The 27,218-nt window shown below is 42.4% G+C and overlaps 2 protein-coding genes across 3 annotated transcripts; one reads left to right on the forward strand and one right to left on the reverse strand.

Annotated features, from left to right (window-relative positions):
- Positions 1-34: 34 nt before the first annotated feature.
- On the forward strand, positions 35-26,345 carry RB195_002090 (uncharacterized protein; the record flags this gene model as incomplete). Of its 2 annotated transcripts, XM_064199173.1 has the most annotated exons (17): positions 35-67; positions 3,618-3,951; positions 9,728-9,787; positions 12,761-12,874; positions 12,956-13,051; positions 13,139-13,347; positions 17,864-18,001; positions 18,174-18,295; positions 18,424-18,541; positions 18,606-18,684; positions 18,746-18,854; positions 19,083-19,218; positions 25,153-25,321; positions 25,410-25,510; positions 25,649-25,763; positions 25,875-25,964; positions 26,152-26,345. In XM_064199173.1, 17 exons carry the CDS (start codon positions 35-37, stop codon positions 26,343-26,345), a joined length of 2,217 nt encoding a protein of 738 aa, XP_064055054.1. The 2 variants fall into 2 exon arrangements, with proteins under 2 accessions (XP_064055054.1, XP_064055056.1); XM_064199174.1 differs by lacking the exon at positions 35-67.
- On the reverse strand, positions 1,970-2,467 carry RB195_002091 (uncharacterized protein; the record flags this gene model as incomplete). The annotated part of the gene is made up of 1 exon (XM_064199175.1): positions 1,970-2,467. The coding sequence occupies one exon, from the start codon at positions 2,465-2,467 to the stop codon at positions 1,970-1,972; it is 498 nt and encodes a 165-aa protein (XP_064055055.1).
- Positions 26,346-27,218: the final 873 nt, after the last annotated feature.

Raw genomic sequence — 27,218 nt, forward strand, 5'->3', positions numbered from 1 at the left:
GCCGGATTACATAACAATCTAGTCAAGGCTTGTTATGGACCGTTCAGTTTATGAAAGCACACGAGAAGTGAATATTTTCATATTCTCAGCTTTCCTCATTTTCTTCATTCAGCTTTCTTTCTTTCATATTTTCTGTCACCACCAAACCGTATTTGTGTATTTGTTTGAAACGTGGAATTACAGGAGTTACTATTCGCAGTCTCGTTGTTTCTCTTCTTCTAGGAAAAAAAACTATGGCAGCTGCGTCGGCCTTCTGTTCTTATTGTTCGCCTTCTGTAGTAGTTTTGCTGAAGTTTAAAGAAAGGCTGTTTTTTGTCCAACCAGCCTGCTTCTGTTGCATTGTTTTCATTTATTTCCCTTTTATTAGGCTCCATTGGAGTAAATAACATCTCTCGGGAATTGTTTGCGAGCAGCAGTGCGATTCGATGCGCAAGGATTTTGTCGGGCAGTAGCAAGCTTTGAATGACGTTTCGCCGAAAAACAACCCTCTAAAAATCTGTGCCTCTTAAATCTGAAGTTTGGCTCTTATGAAGATTGTTTTCTTTGGAAGTTTCTTTATTTGAATGAGGTGTTCTTATTCATGTAGAAACAGGATATTTACACTACACATGTTGTATTGAGGTAGTCTCGCCGGCTTTGTGCCGTCTAATAGCCTTTTGTAGGCGCGAAATCTAGAAATTTACTACTGGTGCTTGTTCCCTTCGGTTGTTGGCAAAATCTGCTGCTAAAAAAATGCTTGATAAATGTTAAGGACATTATCTTAGTGTTTTTTTTTCGGATACTTCTTTTCAAAGACATTTTTGATTACTCATGGTTCCATATCATTTGCACACTAAACGGGAAACCACTAATTGATTATTTCTCACGTAAAGTTTCTTTTTTCAATCTAGATCTGAGTAAATTTGCTTCATGCATAAATGGCGTTAGCAAACGAACCGTCTCTCTCATGCGTCTGAAAATTTTCCACACATTAACTATGTGGCTTTTCTTATCGACACCGAGGACTCCTTACAAACTCTTTCAATAGTTGGTGTCACTAATTGTTATTTTTGCCTGTTGCTTTGTGTTCACGATGTAATGAGATTAACAGTGAAATCGCATTTAACCTTTACGTTTGAGAATGGTGAATGGTGGTGACCTTCACTGCTTCACCACCGCTAATCTGTCTACCTCCTCTTGAGTACTGCTTGCTTCTGCTTGTTCCCCTATTTCTGTTTCTCTAACGCCGCTCATTTAAACTGTGCCCACGGGTTAGATTGTAAAGGGATATGTACTTCCTATAATATCACCTCGCTATAATGATTGGGATTATATTGCTTGCGAGTCCTAGCATGCACAGCATAGCGTTGTCTGTCCACCCCCACCCTCTCCACTCCTCTCGACTGTACATACCTTTGTTCACTGAATGGAACTCATTGGCTGTATTCCATGCGTCTCTTCCTGCATTCGAACTCCATTCTACAAACCATCGCTCGTTTTTCTTCCATCTTCATCTTTTTTTAAACACAGCTGAACTGCTTTTTAGATGTACTGAGATTACTTTCACTGAAAAGCATTCCCATCCCTCTATTCGCGAAAAACCCACGCATGAAACCTGTCAGAAGTGAGATACATTGCATCAAATTTTCTTCGGAAAATCCATTATTTTCTCATTCATGGAAGTGTTTGGTGTAAACTCTGTCTCTCTTCAGAAATTCGATCTTTTTTATCTGGTAACAACTGTTGCTACCCGTTTTCAAAGGGCGCTGAGATGATTGGTTATAAAATTTCTCCTTGGTAATCTCATCAACAGCTATTTTTTTTTTCATTTACGGAGAGAACTATCACAGTGACATAATGGGATTAGTTAATCGAAGTATGATCTTTCTCAATACGCAGCGAAAGCTATAAGAAATATTAGGGTGTTCGGAAAGTATCTGCCGAAATACGACAAAATTTCAAAACAATACAACTTTTTAACAACATTTTATTATTCGACGAAATAATCTCTATCAACATCGACAACCTTCTGCCAACGTCTCACACGATCACGATCATTTGGCGTAGAACTCCGGCGACTTGGAGGCGAAGCATGCCCGTAGGTCATTTTCGAGGTGGTCACGATCATTGTAGCGCTTCTCTTCCAAGTGATGCTGAAGCGATCGGAAGGGTGGTAGTCACTCGGGGCCAGGACCGTGCTGTACGGTGGGTGCGGTAGAACCTCCAATCCGAGCTCTAGAATTCTCTGGGAAGTCTTCTTCGCGATGTGAGGGCGCGCGTTATCGTGCAGCAGGCGAACGTTGTCGAGCTTCGGGTGCTCTTTGCGGATCTTGTCGGCCAGTCTTTGCAGTTGAGCGCAGTAGAATTCGGCAGCAACTGTCGTGTTGTCCGGCGGCAGTTCGAAACGGTGGATTTCATGAACTCCCCACCAAAGGCTCAGCATGACCTTATTCTCATGGATTTCACCTTTCACGAAAGGATCCGGCATTTCATCGCCAGCGCACCACGCACTTTTGTGAGTATGGTTGAAGTAGAGGACCCATTTTTCATCTCTAGTGACAATAGTGTCTAGCCAGTCGAATCTGCGGCTTTTGGAGAGCAGCTGAGTGCAGATGTCCAGGCGTCTATGGCGGTTGCCGTCGCTCAATCCACGTGGGAGCCACTGACCGAGCTTTTTTCACCATTTCGGAAGGTCACAGTCCATTGCTCACGGTGGACAGCGAACAGCCAAGACTGGCAGCAAAATACCGCACACCTTCATATGACTGTTGCTCCGCCAGATTCTTCAGTTCGTCGAACGATATTGCAGTCGGTCGACCACAGCGAGGCTCATCTTCGAGTTTCTTGTTTCCGGCTTTGAAGCGCTGGAACCAGGCGCGCACAGACCGCTCAGAAGGGGCTTCAGTGCCGAATACTTGACTTAAGTTTCGATGGGCTTCAGTAGCGGGGTGGCCAGATTCGAACTCGTAAAGGAGTACGTGTCGAATATGGATGGAATGTTCGGCTATTATAGGATGAAATAGGCAAGGAAGAGAGAGCCAGATATGTTATGTGTACACAAGCGGTAGTGTCCTTATATAATATATTTAAAATGGGAACTTCCAGAACATCTCAAAAAAACCTGCGCTACTGCGAATTTTTCTTCAGACACTTTCCGAACACCCTAACATATACTATCTATCAGTACAGATCTGATCATTGCTGTGATGCACTCCCTTTTTTGTGACTAATAAGTTTCCCATATATTATGATTTGCCATTCAGCGGTTAATGCATAATGACTGCTATTCAACTCTCTCCGCCTTCATTTCCTTCTATGTAGATTTAAAAAGATATCATGATTAGGTCTACATTCTAGTTCTGATGACAACTTCCTGCTCCTCTTCACCACTGTGCGCTCACTCTTTATTTGAATAATTGCTTATCTGTCTGAAGTGATTCTTTTAAGTTGACGTTTTTTGAAGTGCTCATTATCTTCTGATTCTGTACTAATGAGGTAATGTGTATGTTCAAATGACGACATCCAAAAGCGAGATCAGGTCTTAGATCAAAAGTCAAAGTTACTTTAATCGTTCTTCCAAATTATTTTTTCTCGTAGTCCCCTTCTCTCTTCAACTCATTTCATCCAAATAGCTTTAGATGCACTCCAACTGTTCACGACAAATATGTGTGGACAGCAACATCGGCGACCGGCCGTCACCTCGAGTCCTTAGCACGTACGAGGTGGTCGAGGCTCAACATGAACACATCATTGGAGTCTCAAACGCGCCTCACCTGTACGACTCGTCCTCATTTCTCGAAGACAGAGCGGACTCCACTGATTCCAAACAGGATACACCTCGACTTATTCCTCAAGGGCGCCGAACTCGACCGTGCAAATTGTCCGCTCAGCACGTCGTTGAGGACGAGGAACTGATTAAGATACCCAGCCCTGAAATGCTGAACAACATGATGCGTGGTGTTGAGTTGAATGGTGAGTTTTGAACCACGGTTTGCATTATAGGTACGATGGTACTCTATTGTTCAATTTGCGTGACGAGCTTAAGATTTCTTCTTGAAAAATGGCATCAGAAAGATGTTACGCACTTCCCATCGTTGATCTCTACAGGCAACGTACCGCAGATCTGACGGTGTGAGAGAATCCGCGGAAAAAGCTAGGGATAGGGATCCGGGGCGTTTCCGCTCATCTAACCGTCGTAAAAAAAACGTCGTGGGCTTAGTTCCCACGAGGTACGTTAGAGCGCTCCCCTATGTGCGCGTTCTAGTGGTTCCAGTCAACGGCCGGTTTTATTTTTATTTTCACTGGTTTTACTTGAACGGGCTCGGCATCGAATGCTGCTTGACCTTTGATGTCGCACGAGCTCCCCGAAAACTACGTGCCGCAGAAGGTCTGCAAGCAGCTTCCTCTCATTGTTTGCCACGGTGAAACAGCTCCGCGCTCCTCCCTTTTTCGTCATATTTGATGACATAGCGCCACAAACTGAAAACTGTCACTGTCTCCGAATCATTTGTTTTCTTTTTTTTAATTTTTTTTTTACTTCAAGCATTCATTTTAGACAAGTTCTCACCTTTCTTTTAAAAATAATATATATTTTAGATAATATATATTTTTTTGTATGAAAATGCAACGCACTGATTGTGACTTTTTTATAGGATTTCGAAGACGATTTAGCGTTTCATTAATTCGTAATTTCCCTTTCCTATTAGTTCAAGCTTTCTTTTGTTACTTCTACTTCCGAGTGATTTAACACGAAAGGTAAGTAGTCTAGAAGTCTAAAGTCACTGGCGTCAATCAATCCGGTTGGGATGCGTTCACTTAAATTCAGAATCGTTTGAGATTTACTAACTGGCCTATACAATGAATTGCGGTGGCTAGCCGATGTATCAGGTCAGTGTTTTTATCCTTCCAGACAAGTCTGGTACTAATTTATCGACGCCGGAGAAATGAAAGGCTTGGCGAGCACTAAAGGGATTCGAACCTCCGATCGATCGTGCAGGAAGCGGAACCTGTAACCACTACACCACAACCGCCCTTATAGGTAAGTTAAGTAAGGTAAAATGGAAGAGAGAATACTGCGACACGCTTGACTTACATGCCGGTGACTGTTGGAGTTATGCAAAAGTCCCCATGTTTGGCATAAGGGTGGGGCATTCACATGTCAAGTAGGCGTGCCTTGCTGTCCTTGCTGATGACCAACATCACAGCATGGAACGTGACACACTGTCGGGATCCTTGAGTAGGCTACCAGTGGCATCACAACAAGCGCAGAATTAGCTTCTGCGCTGCGCAGGAGATGGAATGGCCTGCTAATACAGCAGAAAACATTGGATATCGACCGGCGTCATCCAGAACGGCAGTGCAACCACCAACAACCAAGTAGGCGTAACTCTCTCTTGACGATTCATGGCCATAATCATATTGGTGGGGCGCTTTAGCGACCGACTTATGAATACAGTCATTGCCATTGATTAACGAGGTGACGGCTTCACTGGCTTCCCCGTTTATACTCCTAAGGGCTCGAGTCACACTGAAGAGTTCTGGGAGTTGGTCAATTAGGAAACCGCTGAGGCCTTGTTGGAAGACACGAATATATCTGCGGGACACCTGACCGGAATGTAGGAGCGGTGAAGTAGGGCCACAAATGTCATGATGAATTCGGTTCTGCAACACTGAACCAACAAGACTACCATATTCTGCACAATCTCATCATCCTACTGACGCAGCAAAAACACCTGATCATCCTTTACAACGACAGCACTAGAAGGCAAATCTATGCTGATAGGATATTGCGATCAAAAGCTTGCCAATAACGAGAAAGCCATAGTTTATGGAGCGGTGTTCTGCACGAATTATTTTGTAGCTATTAAACCAATCAAGCGACAAAGCGACTTTCAAACAGCGCTAGCTCGATGCGGCATACTCTTACGCGGGGCATATACCCGAATCAAGCGACCTGGTAAAATGGTGTCGTAAAACAATAAAAAAAGTACTCACGAAATTAATGTCGTCTTCCGAGCGCTGAAAAATTCATACAAAAATAGAATGCGCTATCTTTCTTAGGAGTACAAGTTTTCTCAATCTAATTCTTCTTCAAGCTTTTGTTCCTCTGTAGTCACTCTAGTCCACTATTCAGTTTTCCGAATTCTGTCAGGTTCAAACTTTTAAGCCCCGCTTCAATTCGTCCTATGGGTGGCGTAGTGGTCAGTGGAGGGAGTTCGATTAATTCACTTTTCCTTGCTTTTCTTTTCGTGATACTTGCTGTCATGAGCCTTCATCGAAACACCAGTTCAGAACTCCATCTTGAGAATAACAACTTCAATACGGTAGTAGCTGCATTCGTTAAAATAACCTGAGGACGAGTAAGAAGCTGTAGAAGCTGATTTTTCTGCCCGCAAAACCAAATCTCATGACACTTAGGGTTTGGAATTTTAGCGTTGCCTTGTTTCTCATATTATCGCGTTTGTAATCAGTGTGCCGTGTTTAATTTCGACTTTAATCTGTGAGGGGCACATTTCAAGCGTTAGAGCATAAAGCTCGGCGCTGCAGCTGCTAGCTCAACTTTGCCTCATTAGTGTACTAATTTCCTCGCTCTGCTTGTTGCATGAAGCGCGCTCGTACTTGTCTCCTGTGTTTTCAGCGAAGGTACTTTAAGAAATTGAATATTCATTGTCAGGGAAAGTAATCTTTATCCAACACAAGAGGGTGAGAAGCCTTAGATAACAAACTTATAAGAGAAGTAATATATTAGTTCATATTGTAATATTTATAGCATGAACTTGTAGTAAGGCATTAAATTGAGGATACAAACAGGTGGATTTTTAAAACTGGTTAGTTGTTTATTTCGCAAGAAAGCCTTCTCTACTGCTCGAGCGCTTCGTTGCAGTAGTTTTCTCGCTTGTGTCACTTAGAATGGATTTCCTCCGGCTGCGTTTTGTTAATCCTCTCTGGATTTAGGTACAAGGACAATCTTCTGTTAAGCACTCCCAGCAGACGCGATGTATTTTTATGCGCCGTTTTGGGCGATACGTTCGCAGAATATTCTGTTGCCGTTAGTGATGCTGGAGGTTTTAATTATGCATTATCCGCCCGCGTGCTGTCTGTTTCTCCAGTAATGTCTTTACCCATCAAGAAGTCCAGCGTTTGCGCTGGTTTCCGCTTTTCTCGGGTCCCTTCTTTTTGATCAGGAAAATTACAATGTGAAGTGTTGAAAACAAGGTGCAGGTGTGCGCTTGGCCAGAAGCTCATGATAGATGATATTGGGACTGCAGTATTGAGAAGTTTTACTTCTTTTGAATCGTTTCTCCAGCAGGTTCCTTGATCCGGTTCCTTACTATTTCCTTGTAAATATTAGTCTGGAAAAGAAAAGAATTCCAAGTCATTGCATTTCCTCTAAAATTGCACGTAGGGAATCTCCCTGAAGTTTATCCCCCTTTTCATTCAACCATAATTGAGGATTGTCTGCTTGTTGTTGTTGTTGTTGTTTTACTTGCATCCTTGTGAACGAGAAGAAAAGGTGTTACCATGTGCACATAAGCCATTACTGATACATGGTTATGCAGTTGCCGTCGGGATAAAATTGAATCTCTGGGCGACATCTTCAGCGCATGTGTTGCCAAGAGCTCGCCGCTCTGAAGTTGCAATTCAGAGTGGCGAGCTCTTAACAACTCACCGTGATTTGAATGTTTTTTCTTCAACCTTTACTCTATGCACTTTAGTACTATACGTATGCTTGTGGCGGATTTGGTGCAATGGGTCCGCTGTGGTTACATCGTCGATGGTTCGAAACCGTCCTAGTACCAACCAAGCCTTTCATCCCTCCAAAGTCGATAAATTAATATCAGATTTGTCTGGAAATATAAAAACACTGACTAGATCACCTCGGCTGCACCCTGCACCCCACCCCCCAGCCCTTTATTATTTTATTCTTTATCCTTTTACATATGTTTAGGATTGATTGAGTTCGTATTGCAGCGCATGTCTTCGATTTGAAAGTAAGTTCTATAGAACAACTACGAACTTTATCTGAATTTATTGAATTGCTTGTATGAATTTTCTTCCCAGAATCTATGACTTTTTCGTGTATTTGAATTGTAAAAACAATAGATTTTCATTTGTTTTTTTGTGTATGTATCTGTTCTTTTTAGTTATTTACCTTATTACGCAATCGATAGCTAGCTGTAGACTATATTTGTTTCTGATCTTCTTGAATTCCACCTCCACCCTCTTGTTTTCATGTTTTGTCGCTTTATTCGGGAATTATCTCTGCGGTATCCTGGAAGAGTACACGTGTAGATGGTGAACAGCATAATATGTCTAAGTTACACATTTATGCTTTTCTGCTTTGACTGAGCATAGATTTTCTACGACTTGAATACACTGCAAGTCATACATTCCAAAAAAAAACGGACGAAGCGATTATCGTACCAGCATGGTGATCTACTTGAAAGCAGACACAAATGTTCTACTATGAATTCTCGAAAACTGATTGGTTTTTCTTGCTCTGGTGGTTTTGGATATCTCCCAATTAGCTTACTTCGTTATTTTATATATTTTTGAATCTGCGGCCTTTGACATTTGATTGCACGTAAGTTTATCTGTCCAATGAGAAAGAATGTATTACCGGATGTTAGCACATTAGCAAAACTTGTCATACCAGAGTCTGACTTTTTACCCATTAATATAAATTTGTCTTGGGAGTGTTCGTTTACACCTGAGCGATGTCTAATCAAACTCATAATGAATGAGTGGTGTAGTGATGTAATGAGTACCATATTTATCCAGCTGATGGTTACTAAAACCATAACACTCATTGCAGACTAACAATACGGCGAACACGAAGCTATTAGCGATAGCTGACAGAAACACATTGTTGACACATTGTTGACAGAGCTATGCTATATTTCCCGATTTTCTTCGGGAGCTCGAAAAGATCAGGCTACAAACATTCATGAACTAATTTTGAATTATGGATGTGCTGAGGTTATTAGTAGGGTTGGTAGCCGACATCGACAAGTATTGCCGTTTTCTCGGTGCTGAGTTCCACATTTTCTGGAATTTTCAGTGATTTTTGATAACTATTGAAGTACGCTTTCTCCCGAGTATAGTTTCAGCTCTGCATTCAACACTTTGATTTCCTATCTTGAACTTGCATTTTACCGAGTTACTTGAGTTCAGCTTTTCTCATGTTCCGTAATTCTCTAGCTGTGGTGATACATAATTTAGTGCACATAAAAGGTTTTGCTTCACCAGAGCTAAATTAGAACTGAATTTCGTTCGCTGCGACTTTAATCATTACGGTCGGATTACAAATTGACTTTACGGTTACGTTCATCGGTACGTTTTCTTTGTTTACAGTTGAAAACTGTACTTTTTTTTGTTTACAGTTGTTTACAGTTGAAGAATAAACGCCACTGACTGCGGTAATGGACGTAATAAAGCAGTTCATGTCGCTGGAAATATTGTGGATTGGATGTGGTTATTTCGTGCCGCTTTATTAGGTCTTTTATTGGAACCCAAGCCAGCTGGCCGCTTGTTTACCTACTTATCGAAAAGCGCTCTCAGTCATCGTTTTCCTTCGTAGTTTGCCACTCATTACTGGATTCATTAGGTTGATAGAAAGGTTCAGATTGGCACAGGGGCGAGTAACTTTTCTCTACGATACGTTTCGTACGCACACTCTGGATCATATATCCAAATTTGTAGGGATAGATGAATCTCGAACATTCTTCCTCTTACATTACTTTTTTAGTATACTCAGCACAACAACCGCACACTCCTCAGATTCCTCAACCTCAGTACACTCTTAGCGGTGAGTCCGTTACATAAATTTCTTTGATGAGACCAGAGAACACTTCTGGCACAACAATATCACTGCCAGGTTTTACTTTCCCAGTCACTGTGAGAGGAACTATCCTTTTTATTTTGTAAGACTTTTATTTTACGGATCGGAGCGGAAGGTTTAAGTATGAAGTTTTTCATACTTAATACCACATATTCACGTAATTTTTCGGTCTAGTATTTTCTGCTGCTTGTCTCTAAATTCTTTCCCTACATTATTTTTTTAGAACTAATTTGTTATCTTCTTTTCTATTGGACGACTCTGTAAAAAAACATAAAAATGTTGTTGAAAGGTTCGTTTTGTCCTCAAAAAATATTACAGGCATTAAAAAGGCAAAGAAATGTTTTTGTTCCCGCGGTTCTTCGCGGTAACCAATACGAATATGACTGAAGAATTTCGCTTCAAACCCTCATCAATCATGTATGGAAGTGCTTGTGTCATTTCACTATAATTTATTCTACGTTGGCTTTAATCAGCGAAAGTTCCAGACTATTAAGGAATACAATATCTGATATTATTCTTTCGCAGGTAGCAATCAAAATACCATTGTCAGTGGACGCAAACGCTAATCGAATTGAACCGATTCTGTGATTGCTTTTACGCCTTTTTCGCAGCTGAAAGCAGCAAAGAATAAAATAGTGGTTGAACGGTTGTTACATTTGTAAAATGTAGTTGCACCAAATTTGCGTGTACCACAAGCCTTTCTGTTCCTTCTTTATATAGCTGAGCAACATATGTCATGCAATGGTATACTAAACGTGCGTTTTTATTAGTGACGACAGTTCTCTTTGTGAACGCCCATATCACATCTTTATTCATCTCCTGTTTGGCTGGTCTCTGGAGCACTTTCCGGCAAAAAAAGAGTTTTCACTTCTCGGCGACTTTCTGGTGTGTTCTTGAATGTGTAAAGAAGAATGCTAATGAATTTGTGGGTGCGTATTTATTTATTTTCAACGTCCAAAAAAAACCTGCATATTTAAATGAGCGAAAGGCACTCTTCTTGAACAGTTCGGAATCTCTGGTTCACTCCAACTACATTTCGCCTTTCATTCTCTTTCCGTTGACATTGCGTTCATTGCCGTTCTCCAAGAAAGTCGCTCACTTTACCAGAGTTTCTGCTTTACAGAGTTTCGGCACAATTTGCTACACAGTGAGTTGTGAACAGCCCTTTCAGGGAATTGTGTGTGTGAAAAATTACTAAAATATAGAAAGAAAAAGATTTATTATTAAGCAAGCAGTGCTCTAGAAGATTTGTGAATAGACTGCGAGCAAAAAAAAATATGACAATTTCCTTTCACTTCAAAACTGCAACTAGAACATTAAGAAAAAGCTGAGTAAGAAAAACAAACAAGGTAAAAAAAACATTCATCTGTTGATTTGGTCCTATCGATGGGGATGTAGTGCAAGTATTAAATCATACCTTCTTTGCCTGAGTTCAAGTTCGTTCCTTAGAAGTGATATATAGAACGCACAAGCAACATTCAGATTCTAATACAAAAATAACGGCATAAGACTTGATCGGTTCAGTTTCACAAGTATTATACAAGATGTCCGATTAGGCCCATCTTCGACCATCCCTGCCGTGCAAAGCTACACGTATATTTCGCAGTGGTGAGGTACCTAACTCCTTGAGCTGTAGCCAAGATTGGTATCGATCTTTATTAAACAGCGGCTAACGTTTCGGCGATATCGCCTTCGTCAGAGCCTGGAAAACTCAAAGCCATTAGTGACCTATCCCCTCAAGCGCCTCATCACCCTACAGAAAGCACCCAAACGGTAAGCAAACTCAAACAGCAACACATAGGCTAGTACTTACCTCATTAGCTAGACTTGTTAACTCAGCAGACCACCACGTACCACAACTACGAGTCACAAAGGTTTTTATATATATCAAATTTTTATATAATCAAAAACCTTCACCCCACTTGGAGCACACCGTAGAATATGTCATCCAAACTCCGAAGTAGAGGTAGAAGTTCGTATATTATCCTACGAGTCCGAAATCACAGCACGTAGAACGCTAGAGGCCTTTTGGATAACCGCCAAAAGTCCAAAAATGAACAAGAAGGATGAGTGCATTGCGATCACAAACGAGTTATCCCCGTATCAAGACTTATGCGGGTTTTGATCTACGGGGCGGGCCGTGAGGTCCCTATATAAAACCTTTGTGACTCGTAGTTGTGGTACGTGGTGGTCTGCTGAGTTAACAAGTCTAGCTAATGAGGTAAGTACTAGCCTATGTGTTGCTGTTTGAGTTTGCTTATCGTTTGGGTGCTTTCTGTAGGGTGATGAGGCGCTTGAGGGGATAGGTCACTAATGGCTTTGAGTTTTCCAGGCTCTGACGAAGGCGATATCGCCGAAACGTTAGCCGCTGTTTAATAAAGATCGATACCAATCTTGGCCACAGCTCAAGGAAATCAGTTAAAACTACGTTTCAACATGCCGAGATTCAAAGACAGTCGAACATGGGCAGTACCTAACTCCATCCCTTGATTTTACAACCATGTGAAAAAGTGAAGCACCTTCATCCATATCTTTGTCTTAGCTAATGCAGCTGTTCATAATGCGGCTTCAAGTAGGGATTGAATGAAGAAGAAACAACTAGTAGCATTCATGTCACACTTGATGAAGGAACAGAGTTCATTGCTTTCCCGGCATAACCTTAGGTCAGACGTTTCCGCTGTGTCAGTTCCGACTCCTGTGATAAGCACCGCTAGTATTAAGTATTAAGACAAGTATTAAGACAAGGACTGCAACGGACAACTTGCACTGCGTCAGCTGCAGTTACTGATGCTTCAAATGATTTGACATATTCAGAGAGAATAAGAGAAAAAATTGACTACTGGACGAATTCGCGTGGACAAACAGCAAATAAATACGAATAGAGCTTACGAATGCAAAAAGTGTGCACACAGGATTTCTGTCGATACAGTGGACTTTCAGGATCGCGATTTCCACACCCAACTCCGTCTCAGCACTACACCTCCGGCATGAGATCGCCTCTATTGGTGTCCCCCACACAAGCGCCAATGACACCACAAGCTACCATGAGGAATGGTAAGTTTGTTCTAGATTCGTCCTTTGAAGATCAGCTGATTTCTGTGTCGTTATCTCGCCTGATTCAATATACATTTCTAGAAGTTGTTACACAGTCAATACGGGTGGTTCCGACACCTCAACAACCTACGATTACAAGCCAATTCTTCACTTATGAGCCCAATGTTCTTATGAATGGTGAGGATTATAGCTTGGGTTTCTTACCATCTTCAAGGTCTTAGTTCTCAAAATCGTTGATCTAATAAGGACGAGTTTTCGTTCCAGTTCATCCGCAAGTTTGCTTGGCTGGTTGCGTTTTGCATATGTTCGACGTGGAAAAGATGTTCACCGACAAGCTTGATCTGCCAAATATTACTCTAGCGGTCAGAATGCATGGCGGAGACATAGAATTCGGAGCGAAGACTTATGCTGACCGATCCGTAGCGATAACTCATGTCGTTGTGAAGTCTATAAAAACACAACATGCCCACCTGGTGAATATTTCCTCTTCATATCTTGGCATCACTCTTACTATGTTCAATTTGTTTTGTTACGATTTGTTCCTTTTTATCGGGCCAAAAACTGTCACACATCTCTTGGGAAGCACATTTTTATGAGCGTGTATGAGACATGGGCTGGTGTAGCGGAGTGATAAGGGATCAGCTGCACGGTCGGTGGTTGGAAATTACTCTAGCCCAACCGAGCACTGCATCCTTCTGTGTCGAAAAGCATTACCATACGTGACTGCAAGAAAAAAAACATGACTTGACAGACCGGCTGATCTCCGCAATTCATCGTGTAGATTGCATACGTGTTTATAAACCTCAAACTATTCTGATTGAAGCTGGACGCAACCCAAATGAATTGGTGAATCCCAAACACTTTATCTTCTATGAAGTGGAGGTGCTGTTATTTGAATTGTTTTAGGATTGCTCAAGCGTATCAGCAACTTTTCCAGCCTCTTCAGAATCAGAATCAGAAAATGAACAAAAAGGATGAGTGCATTGCTATCACAAACGAGCTATCTCCATATCAAGACCTATGCGGGTTTTGATCTACGGGGCGGGCCGTGAGGTTCCTGTATAAAACCCTTGTGACTCGTAGTTGTGGTACGTGGTGGTCTCTTGCGTTACCAAGTCTAGCTAATAAGGTAAGCACTAGACAATGTGTTGCTGTTTGAGTTTGCCTACCGTTTGGATGCTTTCTCTAGGGCGATGAGCGCTTGAGAGGATAAATCACTAATGCCTTTGATTTTTCCGGGCTCTGACAAAGGCGATAACGCCGAAACGTTAGCTGTTGTTTAATAAAGACGATCAATACCAATCTTGGTTACAGCACAAGAAAATCAATTAAATTTTCAAGATTCAAAGACAGTCGAACATGGGCAATGTTCAGAATCAATATAAGTAGCTGTATTATTTGTTATCTGAAAGCCACCACTGTCTTGTTTTGTTTTGAATGCATTAGATTATTGAGGTTTCAAAGCCGTTTCAAAGCTCAAGCTTTGACTTTACTCAGGGACTTTATTCTCGACCAAGCTATTGTACCTCAAGAGTCCGATAATATTTTTATGCGCAACCCTAAACCTCATCTAGATCTACAACTTTCCCACTTGCCAAGTAACGTATTTAAAATAACAAATTGATCTATTTTGGGATTTAGACATTCCTAGGGGGTACTTTTTGTAAACGAATTAGTAAATCCGTGCAATGTCTTAGAAGCAGCTTATCACAAAACTGACGATGTCAGTTTTCATCTCTGTGGGCACTTATAACGTTCGGATACGAATAAGCTCAATTCCTCCTAGTCGTCCTGAAGAATAGCGTTTGTTACTTCGAGGTAGACGCGTCACCTTTGTGCATCCGCCACATACACGACCAAGCGGTCGAAAATCAAATAGCTCTCCTTAGCAGCCTCTTCAAATAAAACCAATGAGGAAGGTGTTGAGGGAACCAGAGCGTGTTTTCTTTTGTTTTTTTCTGCTCACCCCACACATGTTAGGAGGCCAGTAGTACGAACTATTTTTTGTACAGAGACCACCTTTGAACTGCAACAGGGGAAGAACAAGAGTCAGTCGAGATTCCTAGGTCAATGGCGGTTAATAACAACCATAGGCCAAAGTGAGTGAGAAAAAGAGCACAAACCCTAAACAAATCTGCCTCTTTCTATATCGTTTGTTTCCGATGAGGTTATCGCTTCCATTCAGCGGTGACGGTAAAAGACGGATGCAGAACTATTAGGCTGTAGAGCGTAGAGCACTCCTTAGCAGCCTTAAGCCAAGGCTTATCCGCAATCGCATATATGACAGTATTTGCACTATACCGGAGTCCAACGCATGTCCGGATAACAAGGAAAGTGGTCATATGAGTTCCTGTATTGATTATCTGATTTTCTGCAAGCAATGCGGCAACGAATACACACGAGAGGTTACTAGATCTCTATACGATCAAGTGAGAGAACACCTGGATTACAAAAGGAACTCGTCTGGTGTCCCAGTGACAACGATTTTAATACAAGGATCACGATATTGGAGCGAAAGAAATCAGGCACGCCAAATTTTGCAGCGCACAAAGCTCTGGTGGTGTTTTGGATCCACGACAAGAGCGCGAAGATGATGAGTAGCGGAGAAGAATGCTTGTGTATCACGCTGAAACTCTACTGCTATTTATAGCTGCTATTTATGCTAGTGACCTCACCACACCACGTATCTCCCTCACTAGAGAGATCACAGCCGGTTAGTCGCGAGGCTACGTTGCGCATTCTCAGATGGCGGATAGGAGGCCAACCGCAGACCCAAAGCGACCTTGTGCTTGCCCAAAGACGCACATGGATTCAGGGGATGGACTCCCTGTTTATGCTGAGCCAGGACCGACTCATGACATCCTTGTATCCAGCACGTCGGTCCGGCCAAAAGCCTGCAATCAAGTGACTGGGAGGTGCAAGGGAGGGAGGGAGGTTTGGAGTCGCCTCCAACAAATAAGCTCCACATGTCCACTCCGTGAGAACGGAAGTTCTCCCAGAAACTCATCGGACTAGAGGCTTGCAACCTGCCCATGGGTTTTAAAATTTTTACGCAAAACACAGTAATAGAAAAGAGTCTCCTGATTCCGGAGGAAAGCCTGGTACGATAGCGCCAGGAAAGAAGGGGTTGCAGGAGTCATATAGGCTACCGAAACGCAAAAGGACTAGGATGACGATCTGTACTTATAACGCATGTATGCTTGTATCGGAAGTGGCAATCGAAGATCTGATTATGCAAACCATGAAGATTAAGTACGGCGTCATCGGACTGACCGAGACGAGATGACTCCTCTCGCTGTCTCTGAAACATTGTTCTCAGGAGTATGCGACAGTAGAGAAATTGGCGGAGTTGGTGTCTTTGTCAACACGAGTATGGCAAAGAGCACTGACTTCGAATAACTTGCGGCACGCGTCGGATATCTGCGGATGAGAAGATGTTGTTCAACACCAGCTTTGACTATCTTCGTCGTTTATGCTCCAACATCAACCAACGAAGAAAAAGAAATCGAAGCTTTCTATATGGACTTGGAGAAGTTCTACAGAGAAGACCATACCTTCTACAAGGTCATAATTGGTGAAGAATGCCAAAATTGGCCCGAGAAGAACACCTGAGGAACTCCGCATCTGTACCCACGGCCTACAATGGAATGACTAGGGGGAGAGGCTCTCCGAGTTCATCATGACGACTAAGACCATCCATGGGAACTCGCAATTCCAGAAGCCCTCCTCTCTACGCTGGGCATGGGAGTCACCCGGTGGAGGGTACCGTAGTGAAATAGTCCACATAATCGCCAGTAAAAGGTTCTGCGTGAAGGACGTCGCTGTTGTACCAAAGTTCTATACGGGATCGAACCATCGCCTCCTTTGAGGAAGATTTTCTTTCACAAGGAGAAAAAGCCGCCAAGTTCAGAGAACGAAATCCCAGATCTATCATTAGCTGGGATATCTTCGCTACGTTAGCCGGCTTTTGGGAAGATTCCGCAGTGGACAACATCGGCGAAACGAAGAAGGCTGAGAGTTTTAAAACCACCGAGAGACGCCTGTCTCTTGAAACTCTTGAGCTGATAGACCAGTGTGGAGCAGCACGAGCCGCAGGGAACCAAGAACTCACGTCCGAGCTCGCAAGGCCTTACAGAGAGGTGACAAAAGAAGACCTTGATGAGAGAAGAGCAGAAGTGCTGGCTGAAGCTGCAGGGTCGGGAAGAAGCATCCCCTATGCCCGTCGAGACTTCGCCAGTCGCAAGGCGAGGATGACTGCTCTCCGGAACCCGAAGGGAACAACCATTGCATAGAGAAGGGAAATGAAGAAAGTCATGTACGACTTTTACTCTGATCTCTGTGACAACCATGTCCACTTGCCTCCTCACCATCTGAGGGAAGACGGACATGGCATTCTAAAGATGCTCCCTTCCGAAGTCTGACATGCTATCATGTCGGTATGAAATCGTACGGCACCCGGTCCCGACAAATCGAAGAATGGGCTGCTGGCTGACACCGGAGCGTGTGCAACGCTGTGCGTCCTAGCGTAATTCGCAGGAACCTAAGCGGTTTTCACGCGGTTTTTTCTTAAATGATGGGGAAATTAAGCGGACCCACGCTCGTTTTCGTAATCTACAATCTGAACTCTACGTTCTCTCTGAAAACGTTCTTTCATTTTCTGTACCACATCAATTTCGCGACATGCTGCCTTCAAATGCAGCATACCACGAATCAGACTTGGTAAGTGAATCCGCAAGAAAAGCTAGAGATCGAGTTGTAGATTACGGAATCCACCGTGATTCTGCATAATCTCTTCCTTATCGTTCTGAAAAAACGGCGTGGAAAACAGTTCCAGCTCGACGAATCTTGTGCACCCGCAGCGTCCACGAGCGAGCGGTCGAGGATTAGTGAGGTCTCTTCACCAGCCTAGGACTGTCGTAATCTAATCTGTTTACAGACCGCATCACGACGACCAAGATTGTGTTAACCTAAAGATTTTGTGATTTTCAGGCTTTAAAAGATCGAAAACGGTTAGTTACGATGCAGTGGCTAGTGGATGTCTTGATGAAAAAACAGATGGCTGTACCGTGGAGACACGCCCATTTGCCATCGGTTTTTATCGATGGCTGTCGTCCATTACTTGGAAAGGTTTTTGTTCCACTTTTGTCTAATTCTCACGCGGTTGTTTTGTTTTCATTATTAATACACATATTCGCTTCCTTCACGTGCTTCCTTTTGTCTCTTCTTCATAAGGTTTCTTCTTCCCCTAGGAATTTTTTCCTCTGGTTATCTCTTCTAAAATAATATAAGCATTTTTAAGCTCGTGTCTTTTTCTGGTTTTGATGAAAGTGAAAGAGCTGCTATGAAGTTCATGGTAGAAACGATGGGAGCAAAATTCACGCCATATCTTAGCAGCAATAACAATCTTCTCATCTGTAAAACGTTGGTGTTTACCGCATTTTCAAATAGTTTCCTATAATCTCTGGGATCAGTTCCCTTTTTTCGAACGAGTTCTTTTTTTTGCATTCACATTTTAACTAGCTTCGTGAATTTTCGATAAATTGTTCTAGAGCTGGAGTAGAAAAGGTTAAAAAGGCGCGAGATTGGGATATTCAAGTTGTTAATTATCAGTGGTTGGCAGACAGCTATGCAGGACAGCGGGTAGAGTTGGATGATCAGCGATATCAGGTTCATGAATATTTCTCGTAGATTTTCAGTTAAAAGCATAACTTTATGCTCTTTTCCATTTTAGTTGGGTCAGCCTTGTGAAGGCGTCTCGCCTGGTCCATATGCTCTCGAAATGATGAGTGATCAATTCAAACAACTCCTCCGTGACTGTTATACCTGTATTTCTCTCTTGCTTGTGAACTAAACATTAAACATTTTCTTAAGTTGCATGGAAAGTTCCTCTTGTTGTATCGCCTGAGCGGTGGCGACATTCTTTTGATACAAAACGTGCAGTTGAGAACGATGAAGGATTGTTTCCAAACAAGAAATTGCGGTAAGTTCCATTCATTACATCATTGCTCTTGTTTTTCCCTCTTTTTTAATCCTTTTTGTTTGTTCCTCTGTTTGAATTGTTTATTTTTTGTTAAGCTCTATTCTATTCCTGTAGCCAGTTTTATCGCTAAATAGTGAGAAAGTTAATAGGGAAAGTGGGAAATAGCTGTTCTCCATTCCTTTTGCTTGAAAAGTCTTATGTGACAGTTCCAAACATTATTCGTTTCAGAGCCCAGTCAGCTCCTCCGACTGAGGCTGAAATTGCCACCAGGGTGGAAGAACGTAGAAAGGCTAGTGGAAGCCATTCAGTTTATGTGATTGCGTTTTGTGGCATCGATGAGGATAACAAACACGTGTTAACTCAGGTTATTTGCTTTTTTTAAATTATGTTTCTACCGGATTTTCTTTTTCTATTCCTTCTATTTGATGTATTATATTTATTCCATGCACAAACGCAAAGAGTTGTGGTGTTCGTTCACCTCTTTCTACTAAGCACCAATTCTGATGCAATATAACGGGTAACGTTTGCCGCTAAAGGTAGCGCATTACAGAGTTGACGTAATACGGGAACCCCAGGAAACCCAGAGTTCGCGTTGTGGATAACGGAACGCAGCGTGGATCCGCGGAACTTCTCCTACATTAGAACACGTCTCCTTGTACACGCTCTCAGCAAACTATTCATTGGTTTTACTTGAATAGGGTGGTGAGGAGTCTTCGACTACTACCTCGTGGATGCACAGTGGTTGTGCGTTCAAACTTACTTGTTAATGGAAACTGTCGTCTTCGACGCCGTTTTTGCGACGATTAAGGAGGTTGAGCGGAGCCATTCTGGGCACAGTGATCCACAATCAGAACTCAACGGGTTGTGATTGTGGATCACTGTGGGGTTTCCGTACTACGCCTATTTCTTGATACCCTGCTTTTAAAACCTACAATACAATGTCTAAATATGAGAGGACAGCCACATGTGGCTTTGGACGGCGCTCACTTCCCTCGTTTCCTCAGCCTCTGTATGGGTGCGTTCGGCCCCGTGTCACTCCGGTTTGGTTTCGCAGCCTTCGATTGTCAGTAATACCACCTGTACCAATCACGTTCCTGTGGTGCTCATGTTGAAACGCACTTTCACTTCCGTGGCTGTGCGAACGTACGAGACACCTCTGGCCACCAGCAGAGTTCACGGCACGGGCTTCATTTCCTAGCGGCTTCGTTTTGGACTCTGCTCGCAGCCTTTTCGGGACTCTACGGCCACCTGCTAACGTTATTATATATGTGCAGAAACTCTTGCTCCGTAACGATCTAATAACTGGGTGGTTCAGTTGAGTGTTTATTGCAGCAAACAGAAGACCACACGTCACCAACGAAGGCAGAGTATACGCTCTATTCGAATCAACCAAGAGTTGCAACAGTGGGCCACGCCTATAAGTAGTTACTTGAGTTGCAGTGAGGTCACAGTAGGTGATCATTATCGCTAAGATGATGATTCCAATTTTCTTTTATTATAGAACTGAAGATAACATCTAAATACTTAAATTACTGGTTGTCATTCCATGCAACTCACTACTTCGTAGACAGTCTGGGATTACTTCGGAATATGGGCATTTCTCAGAAACGTACTTGCTGGAAATAGTAGGACGCAACCACATGCTATACCACCACAAATTGAGTATCCTGGGTATGAAGAAGATCTTTTGAACTCAGGCACTATTTCGTCTTGCTTAATTCTACTGCACCTAAATGCAAGAGCCCATTTGCCAGCATCTTGTTATGTGGTAGATCTTGAGTTTCATCTCCCTAGTGAAAAATAAGGAGACTTTGGAACAGGACAGTTTGACTAGTCTCGATGTTATCTTTATCAGCCCGATAGTGGTGTTAGCTTAATTCAATTTGATTTTATTGAACGGAAGTTCCACATCCTAGTTGTACCTGAAGCTTCCACGAATTCCGCATCCTACCTCTACGTTGTGTCGCCTACGTCCATGCTAATAGGTAAACAGACTATATAGTGGGTGACTAGAGAATTAGGGTTTTTAATACCCTAATTGAACAGACTGAGACGATGGTTAAGTCAAATATATTTATTGCATAAACGCAAGTAAACAGAACAAGTAATGTGATCGACTGAATGAGTGGCCAGAGCGTTGTCTGCCGCACTTTTGGACGGCATCATCGGGGTCGATGATACCCTACTAGTTCCAAGAAAGTGGCACAAATTAACGAAGTGGACGGTACATTGATCGGATGCAGGCTGAATATCCTCATTGGAACTATTTCTTTATCCAGTGTGGAATTTTGGGGTTACTTTTTTATTGCATTTCGCTAAGATGATACTACCCTAGTAGGAGAAACAGAAATAAGTATGCATATTAATTCTGACATACAAGCAATTTATTGATCAATCAGCACTTTTATCGCCGTGTTTCGGTTTTCCTCTTTACCTCGGCGGGCGGCTTTGGTGGTCTAATGACGCTGGTGGTTGCCGTTGGTTGGTGACTGGCTGACGTTAAAGGTGGCTTATAGCGTCGTTGGTGGTGGCTAGCTGCCAGCGGCGTTAGTTGGAGGTGCGATGATGTTGATTGGCGATGACGTTGATTAGCGGTGTTGACGTTGTTGTTGGTGTTCTAAGTCCTGTGGGAGGCGCTTCGCAGGCTGTTGGGGCCTTTTCTGGCACTCAATTCCCACACTTCACCTCCGTCTCCATGCGTCTCCTCCGTTGTCTCCGTGCGCTGGTTTCAGGCAACGGAAACATAGACCCAGTTTGGTGGTCCGCGCCTCCTTAGTTGGATTGCGATGTTTTGATCACTTTTTCGCATCATTTCTGCTATTCGAAGTTGTCGTGGAGAGCTTGTTGCAAAAATTCCAGCCGTCTTATACCTACAAAGTAATTATTCTCTAGTTTACAAATGATTTCTTTCAAAGGAAATGGAGCACTCATTCGTAGTTGTTGGAATGAAACCCTCTCTGAACATTCGTCAAGCTATTTTTAGATAACGTCATCCTTTTAGCACACCTGTGCTGATTGATATTCCAAGACCTTCGAGTTCGAACACTTTCTCAGAATCTCTTGTCCGCTGTTTTCGTGTATAGACTTTCCAGTCAGTCTTCTCTATTTTGTTCTCTACATGAACCACGCCTTTTCCGTACATAGCAAGTTAGAATACGGTTTTTGCGATATGAAGACCAGGGAGGGTCTTTGTGAGCTGAGAATGACCAGTTACTAGATCACAACAGTAGTCTACTAAAATATGTGGAAGTTAGGTTGACGCTCGAAAACCCATTTGTGATCGCAGGTGTAGTCTGGATTTTCATGTTTATCATTTCACCAAGGTCCATACCAATTCTACGTACCATGTTACTTTTGAAGTACAGTAAGCGTCGTGCAGTGGAAGCAGCTCTCAACCCATACAAGGAGAAGCCTTACCTCTAGCAGATGACCTGGGTTTCGCCCTCATCGGGAGCATCCTCAAGAGGCTCAGGCTAGCGAAGCGGTTCTTGGTGTCATCGTACCATGCGTCCCTGATCGGTCCTCGGTCTGCAGGTATCCAGTGGCTTAGGTGCTCCTCGTGTGCTCCAGGCTTGGGCTCTTATGAGTCCAGCCGCGAGACTTCTCCGCCTCTCGTGTTAGATAGCTCCGCCCTTAAAGGGAATATTACAGCATTGACCAGCTTGCGACAGAGCGCATTATCCGCATCGCCTACAGTACTCAATATGTCTACAAATTCCGGACACTGCATATTTCAGTTCTCTCAAGGTAAACCAAAACGTTTATCTAATGAATCTTCAATCACTGTTTTTTTTTTGGCTCTAGAATCGAAGAGCACCTTCTCAAATTCTCTCTTATTGCAATTCCAAATGCAAATGCTCCCTTCACATGTCATGAGAACTAACTGAGATGGGTTAGATATTAATTCTGTGCCAGAGAGTAATTTTTCCGTACTCGTTTCACTAATATTCGACGTTACTTTTATTCCGTAGTTGTGATTTGGTGGATTTTTCTGGTCACGATTTGGTGCGTGTATCATCTTGTGTTATTCTGACCATTTACATTTCTTTGACTTAGCTTCCATGCTAGCACCTGATTTTTCTGTTGCTTTGTTTCCTTTTTAAAGCATAAAAGCGTCTGTTGTTTTCTTTATTTTGCGTCGACTATTCTGGTTACTCACTGCTCTGCACAACGCGGGTGATGATGACCCTTGTGACAAAATATGCACCACTCATCTAAATGGAGGTTGCTGATTGATATACAACTCTTTTGAAGTAGTCACTTTATTAGCTATTGAGTGACAAAGTCTGCATTCAATAAACCTTCTTGCGCCAACCTCTTTCTTTATCTGCGCCAGAAGGTGCTTGTTTGTTGCTGGATTGCTTGACTAGATATCAGAACAGGTTTCATGATGTCCTATGGGTATTATGCTATGATTACTTCGCACCAAATGGGATAACAGGTGCTCGCACAGACAGCAGAAGCATGCAAGTTGGCGCACTCTGAGCTCTTGTCGTAAACTCTATGTCTTCGTTTGAACCAAGAAAAAAACCTATGTGGTGACAACTTTTCGCAACCGTTGTCACCGCTTTTACATCCATCCCCCGATCCAACACTCCTGCGCCAGAAGGTCCTTGATTGTTTGTTGCTAGATTGCTTATATCAATGTAAGTTTTATGGACACGCTGTGAGAATTTTGCTACTATGGTTTCGCACCATATGGGGTCAGAGGTATTTCGCGCATCATACCCTGCTGATTTTATTTTATTGATGAAAGCTTAGATTTGATCGTAAACTGTTGAGCAACTACCTGCTGAGTTGTTTGCTGGTCTTATACTTACCAATTTTTGCAGTATTTGAGATTTATTTCTAGTTTTATTGCAGTATGTTTCCTGTGACGTTTTTATGGTCCAGACGTAGTTCTCTAAAATCGGTTTTATGCTTCTGGTGCGGCATGAGCTGTACCCCTCAAGCTTTCCTTGAGTAGCAAGATTTTCACTATAACACCTACCTACTTGCTTTTGTGAACGAGTGTCTCAAAAATCGCCCAGTAGTCGGCGAACTCTGCGGCATCTCCGTGAAATTTCAGCAGGATGCCTGACGAAGTTTAGTGGATTTGAGACGGAATTGTTCCGTTTGATTCTGTTCCGAATCGACTATGTTTAGCAGCCCCAATTGTGAAGTGCTCGGTTCACTCTCATTATGGTTGTTATTTTGTCCGCCGCCATCATCTTGCGTATCTTGGGTTTCTACCTCATCTGAATTTTGGTTTTCATCTCTTGGACAGCGGATTTCTCTTTTCAGACTTATTCTGGCAGTTTTTGTAGTCGTCCTTTACCTCGTATCATTTCTGCAGATTTCCTCTGCCTTCTTTAATTTGCCTGATAACGCTCTGTAAGAGTGTAACTGCTGACCTACATTTTTTCATAGTTTTCCTCGTCTACAGTGAGATAATCAGCTTTTGTTGTGTACTCCTTGTATCTGGAGACAAGATTTTTGAGCGCTGATGTGCTCAACACGATTGGTATTCTGTGGCAATGGAAAGCCATATATTTTTATTGGCTACACTTTCGAAAATTTGCTCTGTTGTGTTTAATCAGAGACTAAGCTCCAGGCACTGTGTACAAGATTCCCCACAACTGGGGAATTTTTCATGTACTTCACAGATTTAGCTCCGGATGCTTTGCAAGGGATCGAGAGTTCCTACAAGTGGCACGAATCAATTGATTGCAGGTCTTAAGTTTGAGTTATGTGCTCTTTGTTAATTAGCTATTCGCTTTCTCCAGAAGCCGAAGATATCACTCTTTGACATGGGAGGTAAGGCTTTAATTTTGCTCATGCACAAGAACAATGTGTGTGCAGACTCTTAGGATCATACCAGTGAATAAATAGGTGGTTCAGTGAAGGTTTATTACCACAGCAAACAGATGAGCACACAGTACCAATGAAGGTGAAGTTATAAGTATCATAATCATATCATTTCATGTAAGAGAGACTTACAACCAAAAAGCCACGCCCAGAAACTAATTGAGTTGCATTGTGGTCAGTGAATATCTACATCATGTCGTATTATGTAGTACTTTCAACAATAAGAGGAAGAACTGAAAATAGCATGAAAGATAGCTTTTCTAGTTTTGACAGTTAAGAATGGCTTTGTGCTCTAGGAGCGACTTTTGGGCCCTAAGTGCAGCTCGGGTGCAGTTCGATTAGAGCAACGTTGAGTGCCTCCCCCTTACCCCAACTATCTTTTAAATGCACACACTAACAACAATACAGAAATACAGAAAACAGTACAAACTACTGATGCATGAAATTCTAGAAATTGCGTTATCTCGGAGGACGCACCTGTGAAGAAATTTCCGAGTGCACACATCTTGTCACAACGAGTGGACGACGAACGGAAAAACTCATGGAAGCGATTTGTCTTGGAAGAAATATCGTGGATCCATACTGGATAGTTCATGGGTATGAGTATCAACAATGGATGGGTACGTTTTCTCTTTTTTGACCTCATTTCTTTTCCCTTTAAAACTTAAAACTGTCATGAATTATGATTGTCTATGCTGTATTCTTTAGACACCCTCGATTATTTTTTACATGATGAAGACCAAGAGAAGCATCTTGGTTACAATTGCAAACGCAGCGTGGTCAGAGCCAGGCATAGGAAAGTGTTTGAAGTCCGTTTTTTTTTTTCTTTTTAGTGATGGGTTTTAGTTTATGGGCTGTCTCATTCCTTGTTTTCTTTCGGAATGACCACTTCGCTAACTTTCATCTTCTTGCTGTGAGCATCTTCTCTACTAATTGCATAAGTTCAGGACATTCAATTCTACATCACTCCTTCGGTTGAACCGAGTCGGGCAATATTGACGAAGTTGATTCGACTTGCTGGAGGAATCGTTCACGAAGACCGGCCTGCGCCTGTTGATATAGGTGCGCTCCTACAATGTATTTCCGTAAATTTTACGGAAAGTACAACTTTCCGTTGAAAATTTCTGTGTGGCTCAATACGCGGTCGTATGTAAAAATTTCTTTTTTTTTCAGCACGATGTATTGATACGGATGCTCCATATATTGTGGTCAGTTGTGAATGCGATCTTCGTATGGTGCAATACCTCCTCGAATGCAATTTCCGTGAGTTCTTCCTCGCACGACTATTCTTCGTCTCGTATTTATTTGGAGTTTTGTTGTAATGTTACATTTCTTGGTGCACAAACATTCTGTATTAGCACAAAATTCCTTTGTTTAAACACCTTGAACACTTCTACACTCATCTGTTGAAATCATCCGTGATTATTCTTCTAAATAACTGTATTTGCAGCTGTGTACAACACTGAACTTGTGTTAATCGCTTTGATGAGGCAAGAACTGGAGCCACATTCACTGTACAGAGTGAGCACCGCATCATTAACTTTTTCTAATTCCCCTCAACCGACGTTCGATCAACCATATTTCCGGGCAGCGCCACCACGACCAGTGGTCGAGCAGCCACAACCAAATAGGGTCAAGGCTTAGAATTTTCATAGGTATCAACCGAACTATGTGCATTGCGCATCTCAGTTATTTGTTTACTGGTCATTCTAGTTTTGCTCATAATATGTTCCTGATCCTTATGTACAGCTCTCTTAACATCTCAAAATCCGTCCCCAGTGGATTAGTCCGTTAGAAAAGGATTTTAGAAACAAATTTAGAGCAGCGCTGCACTATTTTTATTCTCATCCGCTGATCTCGAGAATTTGTATTTCAAATTGCACTTTTATGGGTTGTATGTGTATTTTGTAAATGTTAGATTAAACAAAGTTGAATAACCAAACAATTAAAACGTCCAAAACTACCAATACCAAATCAGAAGCTGTGAATGGCCGATATTTCATTTCCGAAAGTACGCTTTTAAATGAGGAAAATATCTTTGGAGATCCGACTCTTTGATGAACGTAAAGATATCACCAAATGAAGGGGATCCATTGCATCCCTAAAATGAAAAGATTGTGAATTAAGGTTTTCAGAGGAGCGGTGGGATGTTCGGAACGAAGGCAAGCTCCGTGAAAATGTGGATTCGAAAATCCACTTGTAGTGAATAATATCGCAAACATTTTTGGAAACTGGGAAAAAAAATCGGAGAAAGTGTAGTGTAGCGGTTAGAGGTTGCGCTTCCTGAACGATCGATCGGAGGTTCGAATCCGCCCTAGTGCTCACCAAGCCTTTCATCCCCCCCCCCCCCCCCGGGTCAAGAAAAAAGAAAAACCAGACTCGTCTAGGAGGATAAAAACACTGACTTCACACATCGGCTAGCCACAGCAAGTCATTGTACAGGCCAGTTACACGTTCGTAAACCTCAAACGATTCCGAATTGAAGTGAACGTGGGGGTGCATCCCAAGCGGATTGAT

Source organism: Necator americanus, chromosome IV (genome assembly GCF_031761385.1).
Source record: "Necator americanus strain Aroian chromosome IV, whole genome shotgun sequence".
NCBI lineage: Eukaryota > Metazoa > Nematoda > Chromadorea > Rhabditida > Ancylostomatidae > Necator > Necator americanus.